This window comes from Lithobates pipiens, unplaced genomic scaffold (genome assembly GCF_037356315.1).
Source record: "Lithobates pipiens isolate NorthernLeopardFrog02 unplaced genomic scaffold, aLitPip1_a1.2 Scaffold_11, whole genome shotgun sequence".
NCBI lineage: Eukaryota > Metazoa > Chordata > Amphibia > Anura > Ranidae > Lithobates > Lithobates pipiens.
In genome coordinates this window covers 22,679,303-22,696,179 of record NW_027507696.1, presented here as the reverse complement: position 1 = coordinate 22,696,179, position 16,877 = coordinate 22,679,303, and the positions used below count along the sequence as shown (strand labels likewise).

The 16,877-nt window shown below is 42.3% G+C and overlaps 1 protein-coding gene across 1 annotated transcript in view; it reads right to left on the bottom strand.

Annotated features, from left to right (window-relative positions):
* The window catches only part of AUH (AU RNA binding methylglutaconyl-CoA hydratase), a 320,284-nt gene extending 306,506 nt beyond the window's left edge, over positions 1-13,778 (bottom strand). Inside the window, exon 1 of the mRNA XM_077469844.1 lies at positions 13,532-13,778. Coding sequence (XP_077325970.1) covers positions 13,532-13,742 — 211 coding nt within the window. The 5' untranslated portion in view covers positions 13,743-13,778. The remainder of the gene's footprint in view (positions 1-13,531) is intronic.
* Between the last annotated feature and the right edge of the window lie 3,099 nt (positions 13,779-16,877).

The window sequence follows — 16,877 nt, the reverse complement described above, 5'->3', positions numbered from 1 at the left end:
ATTTTTACAAAATACTTGTATTAGAGTCGGGCGGTTAGGGTTCTTCCAATTAAGCAGAATAGCTTTCCTGGCTTGAAAAAAATGTAACAAAACAAGGTACTTTCATGGGTGAAAGTGTCAGAAACCATGAACCAGACCGAGACAGAAGTACAATTAAATAACACTTGTTTATTAATAAAAAAATAAAAAGGTAAATAGAGTAAGCGTAATCAAAGCATAGCCAGAGTCCAGTCACCGGATCGAGTAGTCAGCCAGTCCAGAGTTCAATAACCAGATCGGGAAATCAGCCAGGCCAGAAGTCAGGGATCCAAGTGGAGCAACAGCAAGCAGGATAAGCAGCCAGAAGGGATGTCAGCAAGCCAATCTTTAAACAGAACCGCAGGAGATGGTTTCTTGTGATGTGACCAAGGCGAAGGCAGAGATGAAGTGAGCTGGACAGCTTTAAGTAGGCAGATCAGACGAGCAGGATCAGATACAGCTGGTAACTGTGGAGAGATGAGAGCTGGCAATTAACCGACAGCTGAGCAGCCAGCCCTGACAGAAAGAAACAATCACCCAAAATCCTCCAGGACATCCAGAAGACTCACTTCAGATGTTTTGGGAGCAGAGAACCCCAAATTCATTTCAGAAACAGTATACACTACATCTCAGAAGGCTGTGATAGCAGGACAAATCCAGAAGACGTTATGGAAGGTGGATGGATGTGGAATGAAGCCCATACAGTGTAGCCTTTAGGCATGTAGTATATTTGGTGTATGAACATAAACTGTATAAATAGGTCTGCTGTCCTGATTGTATCTGCGCACCAGGTGTCAGTTGTCTCCTTAGAAAGATCCATAATAAATCTCTGTCATGTTGAAAAACAGACTGCAAATGGTTGTGTTTCATTCACCTGAAAGCATTTATAAAAAGCGGTAGTCAGTTTGATCTGATGTTCCATAGGTAGGAAGACTCAGTGTTATGGTGGCAAACTGGGTCCAAATAGAATGAACAGATATTTAAAGAAAAATTTGTTGGAGAGGTTTATGCAAAGCTACATGTCCTCAAAAGACAGAATTCCCATTGCACAGATGAGAGTAAAAAGACACATTTTTAGCACAGCCAGAAAAATGTCTGCAGAAACACCATCAGCACTGCAGTGGCACAACCAGAAACACTTAAGCCTCGAACACTCAATCAGATTTTCGGCAGACAAAACCTCAGACTTTTGTCTGAAGGGCGTTGGAGGGGCATTTGTCTTGCATGCAAACGGCAAGGAATCGTCGACCAACAATCACGAACGTAGTGATGTACTACGTGGTGTTTCAGCTCTTTACCACCACCCTTTGGGCTCCTTCTGCTAATTTCGTGTTAGTAGAAGTTTGGCAAATGTTGATTCGCGCTTTTCAGTTCACTTCTGAACAGCCATTCGTCAACCAGCCATGTTGCAGAATCAGAGGAGATAACGTGTTATTTATTATTTGCCTTGGAGTTATTGGTTTGAACCAAGTCCAGTCCAGGAACAGGAGGAGGAGGATTTCTTGGACCAAAAATTGGTTGCTTTATTAATCATGACCAATTATGCCATATGCCTTTGCTGTGGGAGCTCCAGGAGAATAATCTGGATGATTTGCGGAATTATCACAGGATGATGGACCCCTGCTTTCATCGACTCTTGGCATTGTTGACTCCCTATATTAAGAAGCAGGTCGCATGTATGAGGCTTTTAATTTATTTTTTGGTTGAATAATAATGATTTGATTTGTTATATTTTTGGATGCATAGAATGCACTTTTTGGTTAAGTTCTATTGGCAGATAGCATGTCTAATTATATTTGCTTTCTTTTTTTAATGCACAATAAAGCAAATTGTGTAGAATAATACTTGGCTATGTGTTTTACTTCAAATGACCGTTTGGGAGTTTACATTTAAAAAAATACAATGTAAAATTTGAAAAAGGGACACCGACATAGTTGTATCTTTGATCTTAAAAACTACGGGATAATGGTGTTGTGGTAACTTGCCCAAAATAAAAAAACATAATATTATTCTTGATATCACTATAAATAAAAAGCCTTTGAAAATTTGTTTGCAAAAACTCCATCAGTATCACCAGCAAAACAGCTTCATTATTATCCCATTAATGAAGAAGAGAATGTGTGCTGAATTTCGAGATTTCATAATTTGCCACGTTACGAATGTTAATTCTCCATTATGAACGCTAGTTTACAAAATTGACCACTTCTGGTACGTCCTTGCTTCCGAGCATGCGTATTTGTACTTTGGACTTTTGTACGACGGACTTGTGTACATATGCTTGGAAAATCCGACAACAGCCATTTGTCCATGGAAAATTTTAAAACCTGCCATCCAACATTTGCCTGCAGCAAATCCGACAACAATTGTCTGATGTAGCGTACAAACGGTCAGATTTTCCATCATCATCACACATTTCCCGTTGGAAAATCTGATTGTGTGTACGAGGCTTTAAACCTAGCATTTTTAGTTTGGCTCTTGTTTAAAATTTGTGTGCATGGGTATATGCATAATCAGTCTACAAGTAGCAGTTGCCAGTAGAAATTTAAAATGGACTAGGCAACTATTTCCTGCCCCTGGTGGTCATGATCCCCATAGGGTGGGCAAGTGCAGTTACCACAAATGTTACTTTCTAATATGCCCAATTTTTTAGAGCAGTTGTTTAAAACCTAATCCAACCAATAACTGGGCTGTGTCTTTTATTTTTTTATTTTTATTATTTTATTACAGTAACCTCTTTCAACAATCAAGCACATCTTACTGTTCCAATTCAGTATTGCCTCAGAAAAATTACTAGCTGTGCAATTAATACAGAAAACAAATTGTTAAAGTGTCACTAAACCCATATCATGTTTTCTGTATTCTGCAAAAACAAAAATAAAAAATTTGGTTAATCATGTTCTCTATCACCCCCTACTGTTCATGTTCCCAGTTCAGCTAGGGATTTTTCAGCTGTGGTGGCAACTCTGCACATGCTCAGTTTTTTGTAAGTTTCAATGCTAAGCATTCCATGTAACTATAGTCACACATGTGAGCGTACGCAAAGTGATAAACGACAGCCCATTATGACGCCATATCTGATCATGGTTATAGATAATGTTAAACAAATGTGAGGTAACTCCCACCTCACTATGCTCTTACTCCACTTAAGTCCTAATCCTCTGTTATTTCTACCCCTTTTACATCTTTATCCTACCCTCCCTTTTTTTTCCCTTAACATCTAATATTAGGTTAGTGGAGTGTGTGAATACCCCTTTGGGCAAGTTAAAATTTCATGATGTATACTTGTGTTTCTTTACTAGCTATGTTATGCCAAAAAAAAAGTTGTTCCATTGATGTAATGTTTCTATTAATCCTCTCAATAAATACGTATTAAAAAAAATACAAATCTACAAGACAGTCCACTCCCTCCCTTCTCCTCCATGCTCACTAACAAGCTAAATGCAATGGGGGTGGAATATTACACGTAGATGAATTGAGGCTTCACCTCCCTCTTATTTTCAGACATAGGCTGGAGCGGCGGGACACAACCTGTGGCTGGCAGAAATTGTATGGCACATTAAATAGTTTATTGATATGAATTATTTATTTTATAACTCTGTATTCCAAAGGCTGTTTTATTTATTTTTTTAACATTGACCAGCAGCAGAGGACTAGAAACTCCTCCTTCTTATGTTTCCCTACAGACAGGCTGGGAAAGAGCTGGATAATATGACAGCTGTATATTGATTAGGAAAGAGATACTTAGAGGTTTTTTTTATTTTATTAAAATAAATACAGTGCCATTACAGAAATAGAAGAGACAATGTAAATCAAACGGTGTGTGTTTAGTATCACTTTAAGCACGGACCATGTTTTCCTGTTACTGGTGACTAATTCTGGCATCGGTCTCTCTGGGCAGAAAAACTGTAATTGGTTAAAACCAAGACTCTGTTGAAGAAAGAGATCAATCATTGCTGCATGGACTCCAAAATCTTTCAGTGTAACAACTTAGTCATATGGGTTATTTATGACATGATATTTGCAAACTGCAAAAATATCTTCATTAAAATGTCACATATAACCGCAAACCTTTCTAAAAATATACACTATATAAAAGAATACATTGAAGTGTACATTACCCTAAACATTTGGGGGGGCGGTTGGTGTGTGCCTACATATGTGTATTTTAAAAATCTTAGTCTCCAAATTGAATTTGCTTTTCCCATCTGAAGTGCCTGGTTGATCATGTCCATGCATGATCATATGACAGCACTTTTAAACTTACTAAAAAGAAAGATAATTTCCGAAAGTGTCTATACCATTTAGGGTTGTCCCGATACCGATACTAGTATTAGTATGGATAACGAGCATTTGCGCGAGTACTTGTACTCGCACAAATGCTCCTGATGCCTTAGCCGATACCTGTGATGGGAGAGACAGGAAGCCAGCGGGTGGAGGGCGGAGCGGAGAGCAGAGAGTGAGACCTCCTAGTCCTCAAGCAGGTAGTGCAGAGTGCAGGTCTCGGCGACCGGAGCCGTCACATTTGGTAATGGAAGTGACGCTCCGTGTTGCTGATACACCGTCGTCAGTGCTTGTTTGAATATCCCAATGCCCATCTTGACATACCAGACATCTTGTTACACCCAGCCCACATAGTTCGGGCTGGGTGTAACAAGAAGTCCGCTGCTGCTTTATTGAGGCCGAGTGCAAGGTGTACCAAGATGGGCATCGCAGTAGAGCTGCACAAATCTGGCTAAAATGAGAATCACAATTTTTTTGCTTAGAAGATAGATCACGATTCTTGCGGCGTATCATCTTTCACATTAAAACAAAAAAAAATGTGCTAACTTTACTGTTTCGTTTTTTATTTATTGAAGTGTATTTTTTCCCAAAAAATTGCATTTGACATACTGCTGGGCAAATACAGTGTGGCATAAATTATTGCAGCAATTGCCATTTTATTTATTTTTTGGGAGGTTCCAAGTAATTTTCTAGCAAATATTGATTTTAACTTTTTTAACTTAAAGTGGTTGTAAACCCTTACAACCAACTTTGACCTACAGGTAAGCCTAGATTAAGGCTTACCTGTAGGTCCAAGAAATATCTCCTAAATGTACACGGTTTAGGAGATATTTTCCGAAAGACAGACACCTCTGTCAATGGCGATATGCCGCGAGTGGCGGCTCCCGTGCGCAATGCGCGGGAGTGATGTCATCGTGGCTTCGCCGAATAACAGCTGCAGAGCAGCAAAACCCACTGAGAAGATGGATGCTCCGGACTACAGGGAACAGCAGTGACTTTGCTGGCTCCTGTGTCAGGTAAAGCCCCATACACACTATCAGATTTTCTTCTGAGTTTTTCCTTCAGATTTTCCAAAACCATATAATATGAGGACAAACCATAGGAGTTTCAATGTGTATGCAATCAGGCAGGCCCTTCTACTACATGGTTTTGGTAAATCTGAAGGAAAAACTCAGCAGATAATCTGATAGTGTGTATGGGGCTTTAGTGATGCTTAGTAGTCCATTATGCTTTACCTTTGCAGGTAATCAAAGAGGAAGTAAACTCATCAGGGTTTACTTCCTCTTTAAGAAGTGTCAGAAAAAGATTTAGACTTTAAGTGGTTAAACTTCCTGCATTTACATGTTGTTGAAAGCTTGGCAGACTGCCCAGATTATTTATTTACACAAGAAGTTCTTTCCCTTTGATCTAAGAAGTAAGCGTTAGTTACAACTTTCAAGTTCTACACTTCGCAGATTGCCCAGGATGCTTTCTTTTGACAGCTGAGTGAGCAGATAATCTCTCCACTTGTTTATATGAAAGAATTGCCTACTCTTAGCAGAAGAGATCATAAAGGGTGGGGGGGGGGGGTGAATCATGATCGTGTTTTTTTTTAACGATTAATCGTGCAGCTCTACGTCGCAGAGGCAAAAATGAATCCTCTCGTGCCCATAAGTGCCAGACATCAATTAGTGCTCATCTGTTAGTGCCCATTCAGCCATTGCCACTGCCATCCATCAGTGCGTGCCATCCATCAGTGCCCATGAGTGCGTGCCACCTATTAGTGCCCATCAGTGTGTGCCACCTATCAGTACGTGCTACCTATAAGTGCTGCACAATCAGTGCCACCTCTTAGCACTCATCAGTCAGCGCCATCTATCAGTGCCCACCATCAGTGCGTGCCACCTATCAGTGCCCATCAGTCAGTGCCACTTATCAGTGCCACTGCCCAGCCATCAGTGTGTGCCACCTATCAGTGCAACCTATCTGAGCTCATCGTGCTGCATAATCAGTGCCACCTATTAGTGCACTGCTCACCAGTGCCACCTATCAGTATGCCTCAGTCAGTGCCAGCCATCAGTGCGTGCCACCTATCAGTGCCCAGCCATCAGTGTGTGCCACCTATCAGTGCTGCATAATCAGTGCTCATCACTCAGTGGTATATATCAGTGCCAGCCAGTCAGTGCCATCCATCAGTGCGTGCCACCTATCAGTGCTGCTTAATCAGTGCCACCTATCAGTGCTACATATCAGTGCCACCTAATCCTATCAGTGCCCAACAGTGCTGCATATTAGGGCCTCCTCATCAGTGCCATCCAATCCTATCAGTGCTGCCTATTAGTGCCTCCTCATCAGTGCAGCCTATCAGTGCCACCTCATTGCCCCATCAGCACACATCAGTGAAGGAGAAAAAGTACTTATACAAAAAAATTGTGACGGAAACTAAAGGCTTCTTTTTTTTTTTTTTTTTTTTCTTAACAAAAAATAAAACCCAGCAGTGATTAAATAAAATAAATACCACCAAAAGAATCTCGATTTGTGTGAAAAAAAAATGATAAAAAAAATAATTTGAGTACAGTGTAGCATGACTGCGCATTGCGCAATTGTCATTCAAAGTGTGACAGCGCTGATAGCTGAAAGTTGGCCAGGGCAGGAAGGGGGTGAGAGTGCCTGATATAGAAGTAGTTAAACAATGGACACTTTGCGCTTAATTGTTTACGTTGTTTTTTTTTGCCCAAGGTAGAGCAAATTATCAGTGCCTTTCGGTGCACACTGCACAGAGAGACAAACCAGCAGAATGTCAGCTGTGTGGGAGTATTTTAAAATGAACAAGGACAACCCACGGATTGCAGACTGCAAACTTTGTTCTGCAAAATTATCTAGAGAAGGTTCAAAAATCAGTTCTTACAATACCAGTAATCTGATAAAACATTTGAAATTAAAACATAAAAGTGAGCATGGAGAATTTAGTGCTATTGCTAGCAGTTGCACTCAGCAGCCAACTCTGCAGCAAACTTTTGCCAGAAGAGAAAAGTTGTCAAGAGACAACCCCAGAGCTGTAAAAATAACAGATAATGGTCTGGATGATCAACCTCTTTCAATTGTTGAGAACATGGGTTTTCATCGATTTCTTAATGTGTTGGAGCCGAAGTATGACATTCCCAGTCGCCATTACATAACAGACGTCATCTCACCAAAGATCCACGGCATGGTTAAAAAGCACATTACCATCATGTTGCAGAAGGAAATAAAGGCAATTAGCTTCACCACTGACATCTGGAGCAGTAGTGTGAGTCCGCTGTCTCTCATCAGCTAAACGGCACAGTGGATAGATGGCAAATTCTCTCTGCATCAGGTCATGCTCCACGCTACGAAATTTGAAGCCTCCCACACCGGTCAACCAATAGCAAACATACTTGAGTAAATGCTTCAGACTTGGGCGATTCCCAAAAGTTCTGTTCATGTTGTGGTCCGGGATAATGCCAAAACCATGATAAAAAAGTATGGAAGATGCTGGACTTCACAGTATTTCATGTGAGGCACATATACTGCAGCTTGCTGTCTCAGAGGGACTGTTATCATAGTGCAGCATTGCAGATGCTGTGGGAGTCGGGCGCAGAATAATTAGCCACTTCAAACATTCTCACTGTGACCAACCAGGTACCAGTCTGGACGGTGTATTTACAGAAATTGCTGGTGAAGGTTCATCTACATCTGAGAGCAGTGCTCCAAAAGATGCTACTATACAGCTGGAAGCTTACCTGGGAGAGATCACTGTACCTCGTTCAGAGAAACCCCTGAAGTACTTGGCAGTTCATAAAGTGAGATTTCCAACTCTGGCTAAAATGGCCCAAAAATATCCTTCTGCCCCATGCAGTAGCGTGGAAAGTGAAAGACTGTTCAGCTTAGCATCTAACGTCATTACTGATAGCAGAAACAGGCTTATGGCTGAACATGCAGTGATGCTTTTATTCCTTAAAAATAACTTGCCACTAACTTTTGAGAAATAAATAATTCTGTTAGCTATATTGCCTGTAAATCTTGCCCATACTGTTCGCCCTGAATAAACAATGCACTGTTATATTTTTTTACTGTTTTGCACTTTTGGTTGGCTGTGTGATTTTTTTTTTTTTACATGTGTTATTGTTATTAATATATTTTCATGTTGTAAAATATATTTTTGGTATTTATCAACATGTTCTGTGATAATTCTTTGAGTTTACTGTGTGACACAAGCAAATAAAACTGTTTTATTCTTTTGTGTCTTGAGTTACAGTTCTTCATAATTATAAAGAAGATATCATTGGTCTGTATTGTGGTTTGAAAACTGTCACGACATAAAAAAAAAAAGTATTGGTAATTGGTATCAGCAAGTACTTGAAAAAAAAGTATCGTAACTTATACTCGGTCTTAAAAAAGTGGTATCGGGACAACCCTAATACCACTGTATGTTTGTTTGACTTAAAGTAGTTGTGAACATACAAACACAGCGGGGGAGGGGGGGGGGGGGGGTCATCGCAGGATCCTGGGGACAGGGTAAGTACACTGCACCAGGATCGTGCAATGCAATCCCGAGGCTCGGGGTTATCGCTAATGGTACTGAAACTTAACCCCGAGCCACACTCGGGAAACCCGCCAGGGAGGTTAAAGGAGAGCTCGGTGAACATGCATCCATTGATCTCCCTCCATGATTAATTTTAGATAACCTGTGAACCCAGAAACCAGGCATTTCCTCAAGATTCCCCCAAGCCAATAACACACAGTAAAAAAAAAAAAAAAAAAAAAAAGTTTTTTTAAACTTACCAGAAATGCCTGTTGCTAGGCAGATCGTCCTAATCTGCCTCTTTCTACTCTGCGGTGATCTTCAGTCTTCTCTCCTCCGTGCGTTGTCTTCTGGGTAATGGGGCGCTGTGTGTTCTAGTAACTGTGTCCCAGAACACAGCGCGCCCCATTCACAAAGCACTGCGTGACTCGCGCATGTGCAGTAGGAAACGGGCAGTGAAGGCTCCGCTGCCTGTTTCCCTTAGTTGGAATGGCGGCGCCGGGACCCGAGAGCCGAGGGACGGGTCGGCCTCGGGCGGCCGAACGTTGCGGGCGTGCTGGGCAGGTAAGTCTGCTTATTAAAAGTCAGCAGCTACAGTGTTTGTAGCTGCTGACTTAAAAAAATATATAAAAAATTCAGTTGGCCCTCCCCTTTAACAGCAAGTGTAAACAAGTCCTTATACACTCACTAAACCAGTGCAGCCAGTCACAGCATCCCTGACCATGACTATACCAGTCTTGTTGTCACCATAAGGCCTTGTTCATATTGGGTGTATTAATTGGAACCACGTGGGAGGGCCGCGTTTACCCGCACAGGGGTGCACAGATGTTCTGTGCATCCCTGTGCAGGCAATCCCATTTATGTGTACATGCAGCTGATAGCAGCTACAATAAACTCTGTGCCACTTACTAAACTTCTTGTGATACTAAATTGTGATTACTCTAATTAAACGACAATTATATATAGTGATAATTTTGTAGCTGCTCCCTAAAAAGAATCTAAAGTAAGAGACTTGATTAACTGCGATTTGGTGGCAATAGGGGCGCTATTAGAAAAAGAGGGGAAGCCTCATATCCTAAACATTACATTAAATTATTTATAAGTGAAAAATACTACAATATCACCCGTACGTGATTAAAGTGGTGTTACAACCCACTAAACATGCAATTATAAACAAAAAAAACAATTGCAAAAATTAATTAAATAGTCCCAATTAGATACTGGAAAAGAAGACATATATCCAAAGTCCATGCAATGATTAAACTCCACAAATACAATTGTGATAGGCTTCAACTAGATCCGTTTTCCAGAATACAATAAAATCTTCTGAGATGTATATCTATTGGGACACAATAGCTATATGGACACAGCCACTGCTCCCAATCTGATATCCATGCAGGTGCAAGGTCTGAACGCAGACAATGTGAGTTTGGGAGCATGCAGCCGCACAAATTTCAGATTAGGAGCAGCAGCTATGTTCGTGCAGCTGTTGTGCCTTAATAGACATAAATGAGACGGAACACCTGTACATCCCCGTACGGATAAATACAGCTCTTGCAAGGGGCACATTTACCCACACGGGGATGCACAGTAGTTCCTTGCATCCATGTGTAGGCATTGTGTCGCATCGATGTCTATTGGGAGGAAACAGCTGCAAGAACACAACTTCTGCTTCCAATTTGCATCCATAAAAGGTGTTTTAGGCAAGATTTTTTATTTTATTTTTTTGGTCAGTATCTGTTGGGCCTTGTTTACACCTGCACTGCTGTGCTGAGTGATCCACATTCAGAGAGCAATAGGCAGGCTGTGTGGAGGTGTTGTATCCTCACTGTCTGTTTTAACCCACCAAGTACTGGAAAACTGCATGCACTATGCACGGTTGTGGGGAAATTGCAGCTCGGCCTCATTCACTTGGATGGGTCGTGCTTGGCAGGCGAGGATCAAATTCCTGCCACGGCCACGTAGAAAAGCACTGTGTATGCAGCATGTGTACAACCCCACTGCCTCAGCAAAGGGGGACGAGTTTATATAGCAGGTGTATATATGAGGCCTTAGTGCCTCTGTGTTTTAGGTAGGATAAAAAAAAATTAAATTTTTTTTTTTATGGGCCCTACTACGGGTACACACAACATACACGTATATGGCATCGCTGTGATCGTCAGGAGTAGCATTTATTTTGGGATGTTCTTTTTTTGGGGGTTACTGTAATATCCAGAAATATACAGTTAAAATTGTAAATATTTTTGGTAATTTTTTAAATAATTAAAAAAAATCCAGGGATATATAGTACAGTTTATCCCCAAATGATGGCACAATTTTTCCTGGAGAAAAAAAAAAAAAGGATATAACTTTCCTGGATACACAACCTGTGTCGCCAACTGTCAGTATGTTTACTGGCAGCCAGTAAAAAATGGGTACTTTCCTTCTGCTAGTAAATGGCAATGACAGGAAAAGATTGCCGGTAAAAAATATGGCTGTGACTCTTGGCTTTGAATTGTGCATAAGCCAAAAGCCGCCGAGAACGGCCGAGTGTGGCCAAAAATAGCCGAGAACGGCCGAGTGTGGCCGAAAATACCCGGAAGCCGCCGAGAACTACCGAGCGCCGCCGAGATATACAGGACATCCGCTCTGTATCTCGGCGACGCCGTTTTTAAATGGAAAACACACAGACAAGGCTGAAAACACACAGACAACGCTGACAAGGCTAAATGCAAGGCTGTAAATGACTGACAAGCCTAAATGCAAGGCTGCAAATGGCACGGACAAGGCTGCATTGATGGGCATTTAAATGTACGTTTTTTTTTTCCCTTAAACTTCCCTCCTAAAAGTTTTTTTCTTTTAAATTCCCTCCTAAACTTGGGGTGTGTGTTATACGCCGATAAATATGGTACTTTCTTACTATATCCAAAATAAAATAAGAAATGTTTTTTTCCTTAATGTTTACCTTAAAATCACATTGCTAATTGCATATTGTATTTTTACTAGTAAAAACTTCTCTGTGCCAGTAAATTTTGGCTGTCATGTCAGTAAATTTCAATCTGGTAGGTTGGCAACACTGTACAAAACATGTGAGTTTGAACCCGAGGATTACTGTGTGGTGCATTTTGACAGCCATGGGTTGCAGAATATGCATCAAACCGCGGTGCATTACTTTTATAAATGCATGGTATCATGCGATCTATTTGAGGTGTCATTAACGTCTTCGGATCCGCGCTATAGTCGAATGATGTCTACAGCCCGGACCTGCTTTGCCAGGAGGGCGTCTATTGATGTCCTCCCATGCCCAGGCAGCCTGTGTGCCTCCTGCAGGGATCGCGCGGCGCACTCTGTAATCAGCGAGTCTCATCACAGATCGGAGTAAGGGGTCGATCCTGATCCCTTACCACGTGATCAGCTGTCAACCAATGACAGCTGTTCATGTGATGTAAACAGAGCCAATTATCAGCTGACAGCGTGAGGAGAAAAAAAAAAACAGCCAATCACGGGCACCCATTAAAAGGGACATCAGTCCTGATCCCGGAGAGCTGCTGCCAGCTCCTCAGTGCCCACCTGTGCCACCTGCCAGTGCCACCTAGCAGCCACCTACCAGTGCCCACCAGCGATACCCATTAGTGTCTTATCAACAGTGTTGCACATCAGTGCCACCTATCAGTGCCCATCAGTGTCACCTACCAGTGCCAGCCATCAGTGGTACCTATCAGTGCCCACCAGTGGTGCCTCATCAGCGCATATCAATGAAGGAGAAAAAATTACCTGTTTGCAAAATGTTATAACAAACTATGAAACGGGATTTTTTTTTTTTTTTTCAAAATTTTCCTTTTTTTTTTGTTTAGCAAATAAAAATCCCAGCTGTGATTAAATAACACCAAAAGAAAGCTCTATTTGTGGGAAAAATTATAAAAATTTAAATTTGGGTACTGTGTTGTATGACAGCGCAATTGTCGTTCAAAGTGTGACAGCACTGAAAGCTGGTCTGGGCAGGAGAGGTGTTTAAAGCGGAGGTCCACCCTAAAGTGGACTTCCGCTCATCGGAACCCTCCCCCCCTCCGGCGCCACAATTGGCACCTTTCAGGGGGGAGGGGAGTGCGACTCGCGCATGCGCAGTAGGGAACCGGAAAATGAAGCCGAAAGGCTCCATTTCCTGATTCCCATACCCAAGATGGCGGCGGCAGCACTCAAGACGATCTAGAGATCGGCTTCGGGTGCCGACATCGCGGGCGTGCTGGACAGGTAGAGTGTCACTATTTTAAAAGTCAGCAGCTGCAGTATTTGTAGCTGCTGGCTTTTAAAAAAAAAAAAAAAACGCGGAGTCCCGGTGGACTCCCGCTTTAAGTACACTGGCACCCACAGGCAGATTGCAAGGGCAGTGCGATCACCTGCAATTTTGGAAACATGCACAGAACACTCCTTTCCTGTGCCGTGTTCTGGTGTGAACCGGCCCTAAGTCAGTGTGATGATATGTAGTTTTACTAGTACATGCCACAGTTGCAATTGGGGTCTGTTAAGATTTGTTTGTCCCTTAAACAGTTACCTATGCTGTAAACTCTCTTAATTTTCTTTTATAATAATCTGCATATAATTCTACTACCAATGGGGACTGATTCACACAGCACACAAGCACCTCTCTCTGCAATGCAAGATCCTACAGAGCTTTCTTTCACACTGCAGCAAATCAGCCCCGGCGCACTTATGATGACGTCACGCTGTTACCTTGCTCCTCTCCCTCCAGGTATCTGACCCTCAGTTCGTCCTCGCTCTTCGCCTCCGAGCTGTACTGGCGCCCCCCACAGACAGACACGCGGCACAACTGCACATGCCCCCCGAGCTCCTGGCCGCGAGGGACCCGCCACGAGGCGGCGCGTGCAACCCATGCTACCCCACCGCTGTAGCCCAGGACCCTCAAGCCAGCCAGAGCCGCCATGCTGAGTGACGTCACTGAAACGCAGCCACTGCAAGCTTCTCTGGGAATACTGCTCCTGCTGGTCTGTTCATAAAGTAGTTTTGTTTATAAAGTTAGTTAAAAAAAAAAAAAAAAAGAATATGTGGTGGTTTAGGTGACGTCTCGACAGGTGGGCTGCTTGTGAAAGTCTGGCGGGGTGATTTATAAGTGTTGCTTGTTCTGAGCTCAGTAACAGAGGAAAGTAATAGCTCACCTATTCTGAGGATGGAAGAAATGGTGACTCACAGGTTGTTCATGACTGGAAATAACGGTCAGCACAGTTGTGTAACTTAAAATATAACACTATAAAGGAAGTCCAAGGAAATCTATTTGTATGTTGTTTTTTTTCTAAGAGAACAATTTATAGGGGGAGATTTACGGAAACTAGAACGCTTGGAATCTAGTGCAGCTGTGCATGGTAGCCAATCAGCTTCTGGCTTCAGTTTGTTCAATTAAGCTTTGAAAATTAAACCTGAAAGCTGATTGGTTACTATGCACAGCTGCACCAGTTTAGTAAAAGCTCCCCCATAGTTGTCATGTATATGTGCAAGGCTTGTCCAGCCAAAACCTTTTTTTTATTCTAGTCCAAACGCACCAGAAAGCAGTCGCTGCACGCCAGCAATCACCATGTGGCTTTCTCTGCTCCACATCTTTATATCCAGTATAGCCTCATCCGCTTAGGCCTTGTTTACACAAGCATACTTAAAGTGTTTGTTAACCCCCCAAAAATAGAGATCATGGTCCCTTAAAGCAGATTAAACAGCACAGTGCTTATGCTGTGTAATCTGCCCCCCTCTAAACTGTAAAAAAAAACTGCCACTTCTTGTGTCCCCCCTCTGTATTGACCACTATAATCAGGGCTGCTGAGCCCTGAACACCATGGTCAGTGTACGTCCCTTCATCATCCGCAGCTCTCCTCTGCCCCCCTCATCCCTGCCTGTCAGCTCCGTGTCTCTGTCTCTGCCCCCATCGCTATTAGTACACATAAAACATGATACATGGGACCGGAGACCAAACTCAAATTTTATTTTTTAAATCTATATATACTATTGAATATAATAAATACTATTAGATGTAAAGAGGAAGTAAACCCTGACGGGTTTTATTTCCTCTTTATTTCCCTGCAAAGGTGCATGGTAGCCCATTATGTGTCACTTACCTGAAACTAAAGCTTGCAATGTCACCGCTGTCCCTACTAGCAGCAAGCGTCCATCTTCACCCCTCTTCCTTCCAGGGCGCGAACTCCAGATCTGTGAATGGCTGGAGTAGGGTGCGTGCGGGAGCTGTCAGTCACGGTATGACCCCCTTTAGGAACGACATGATCTGCCCTTTCTAAAGTGCGCATGCACAGTAGATATCAGCGCATAGCTTTATTGTAAATATCTCCTAAACTGTGGAGGTTTAGGAGATATTTTCAGCACCTACAGGTAAGCCTTAATATAGGCTTACCTGTAAGTAAAAGTGGTTGTACAGGGTGTACAACCACTTTAAATTGTGGTATAAATGGCCGCGGCTCTTTATTATTGGCATGACGATATATTACCAATAATAACCAATTTATTATAACGATAAAACATTTTTAATAACCTTACATAAAATTATACTATACCAATGATTCAGCTATTAAAGCTCGAACCAACCTTGTTACATGAAATAAAACCTCTATCCCACATGCCAGGCTCTTTAACTCAAACGAGCCTGGCACCCCACCCGGGCCACGGCCAGCTCTATACAAGATTGAAAAACATGGCAGGCTAGTAAATTTTCATTGGACAACGGTCTGTTGCCATATTTTTATCTCGTCTGTACACAAGTCCATCACACAAAAGTCCAAAGTACAAACATTCATGCTCAGAAGCAAGAACGAGCCGGAAGCAGTCGGTCTTATAAACTAGCGTTCGTAATGGAGAATTAACATTCGTGTTGTGGCAAATTATAAAATCTCGAAATACAGCGCAGTCTCTTCTTTAATGGGATAATAATGAAGCTGCTTTGCTGGTGATACTGATGGAGTTCTGGCAAACTTATTTTCAAAGGCTTTTTTTCTAGTGATATCAAGAATAATATTATTATGCTTGTTTTTTTTTTGTTTTGTATTTTTTTAAATGTAACTGCCTACTCCCAAACTGTCACTTGAAGTAAAACACATAGCCAAGTATTATTCTACATTTTTTTTATTGTGCAGTAAAAAAAATCAAAAAAAGGTAATTAGAGATACTGTGACAGACCTAGCTGGGACAGAGGCTCTTGGAGGGGACTGATTGCCAGCCTCTTGCCGACCGATTATGGGCACTGGCATTTGGGGGAACAGTGCTCTTTGTGAGCTGTATGCCTGGGGACCCCTGAGGTGGTTTTACTTGGATTCAGGTCCATGTCGCCCCCCCCCCCTTTCCCAAGACACACAGACTCTGGATATGTATATGCCATGTTAGCAATAGACTGAATCACAATGCTGGGACACAAACTCTTAGATGCTAATGTCATCAACTCCATCCACCTGTCTGTTGTCTTGTATAACGTAAATGAGTCTAGTCTGTCTTGACACAGATTCTAAAGATTATTTCGCCTATTGTTGTTTTGATGTTTGTGCTAATTAACCCTGCAATTGAATGAAGGAGTCCAGTGTTGATTAGATAATTAACTCATGAATTAGGTTAGGTTTTAGTCATCCTTCTGTATATATTTGTGTGAGATCTCAAATAAAGGACTATTCCTAATGTACTCCAAGACTGGTGTTGTCTAGTTCTTGGGGGTTCCTATAGCCAGATCTATTGGACTCGTGTTCCAGGACTTAGGAAGCGGTATACTGACGGAAACACTCAAGCAGAGTGTGGGGGATAGGTTCCGTCACATTGGTGGCAAGCGGTGGGATGCTTCCTGCAGTCTGGGACATCCAAACCTCCACCTGGATGCAAGTTCCGGATAGCAGGAGAGGAGGATAGGTACAGATACAAGCCGCCATGGAAGAGGAATTCAGAAGGAGGTTTCGAGAGATGCAGTGTCAGGTCACCTTGAGGCGAGGTGACAGATGCACACCGTAGGGATCTGGAGTGCATCGCAAGGTTGTGGACCCTACGGCTGACTGCTGCAGATGGGGGACAGATCCCACTGGGGTTA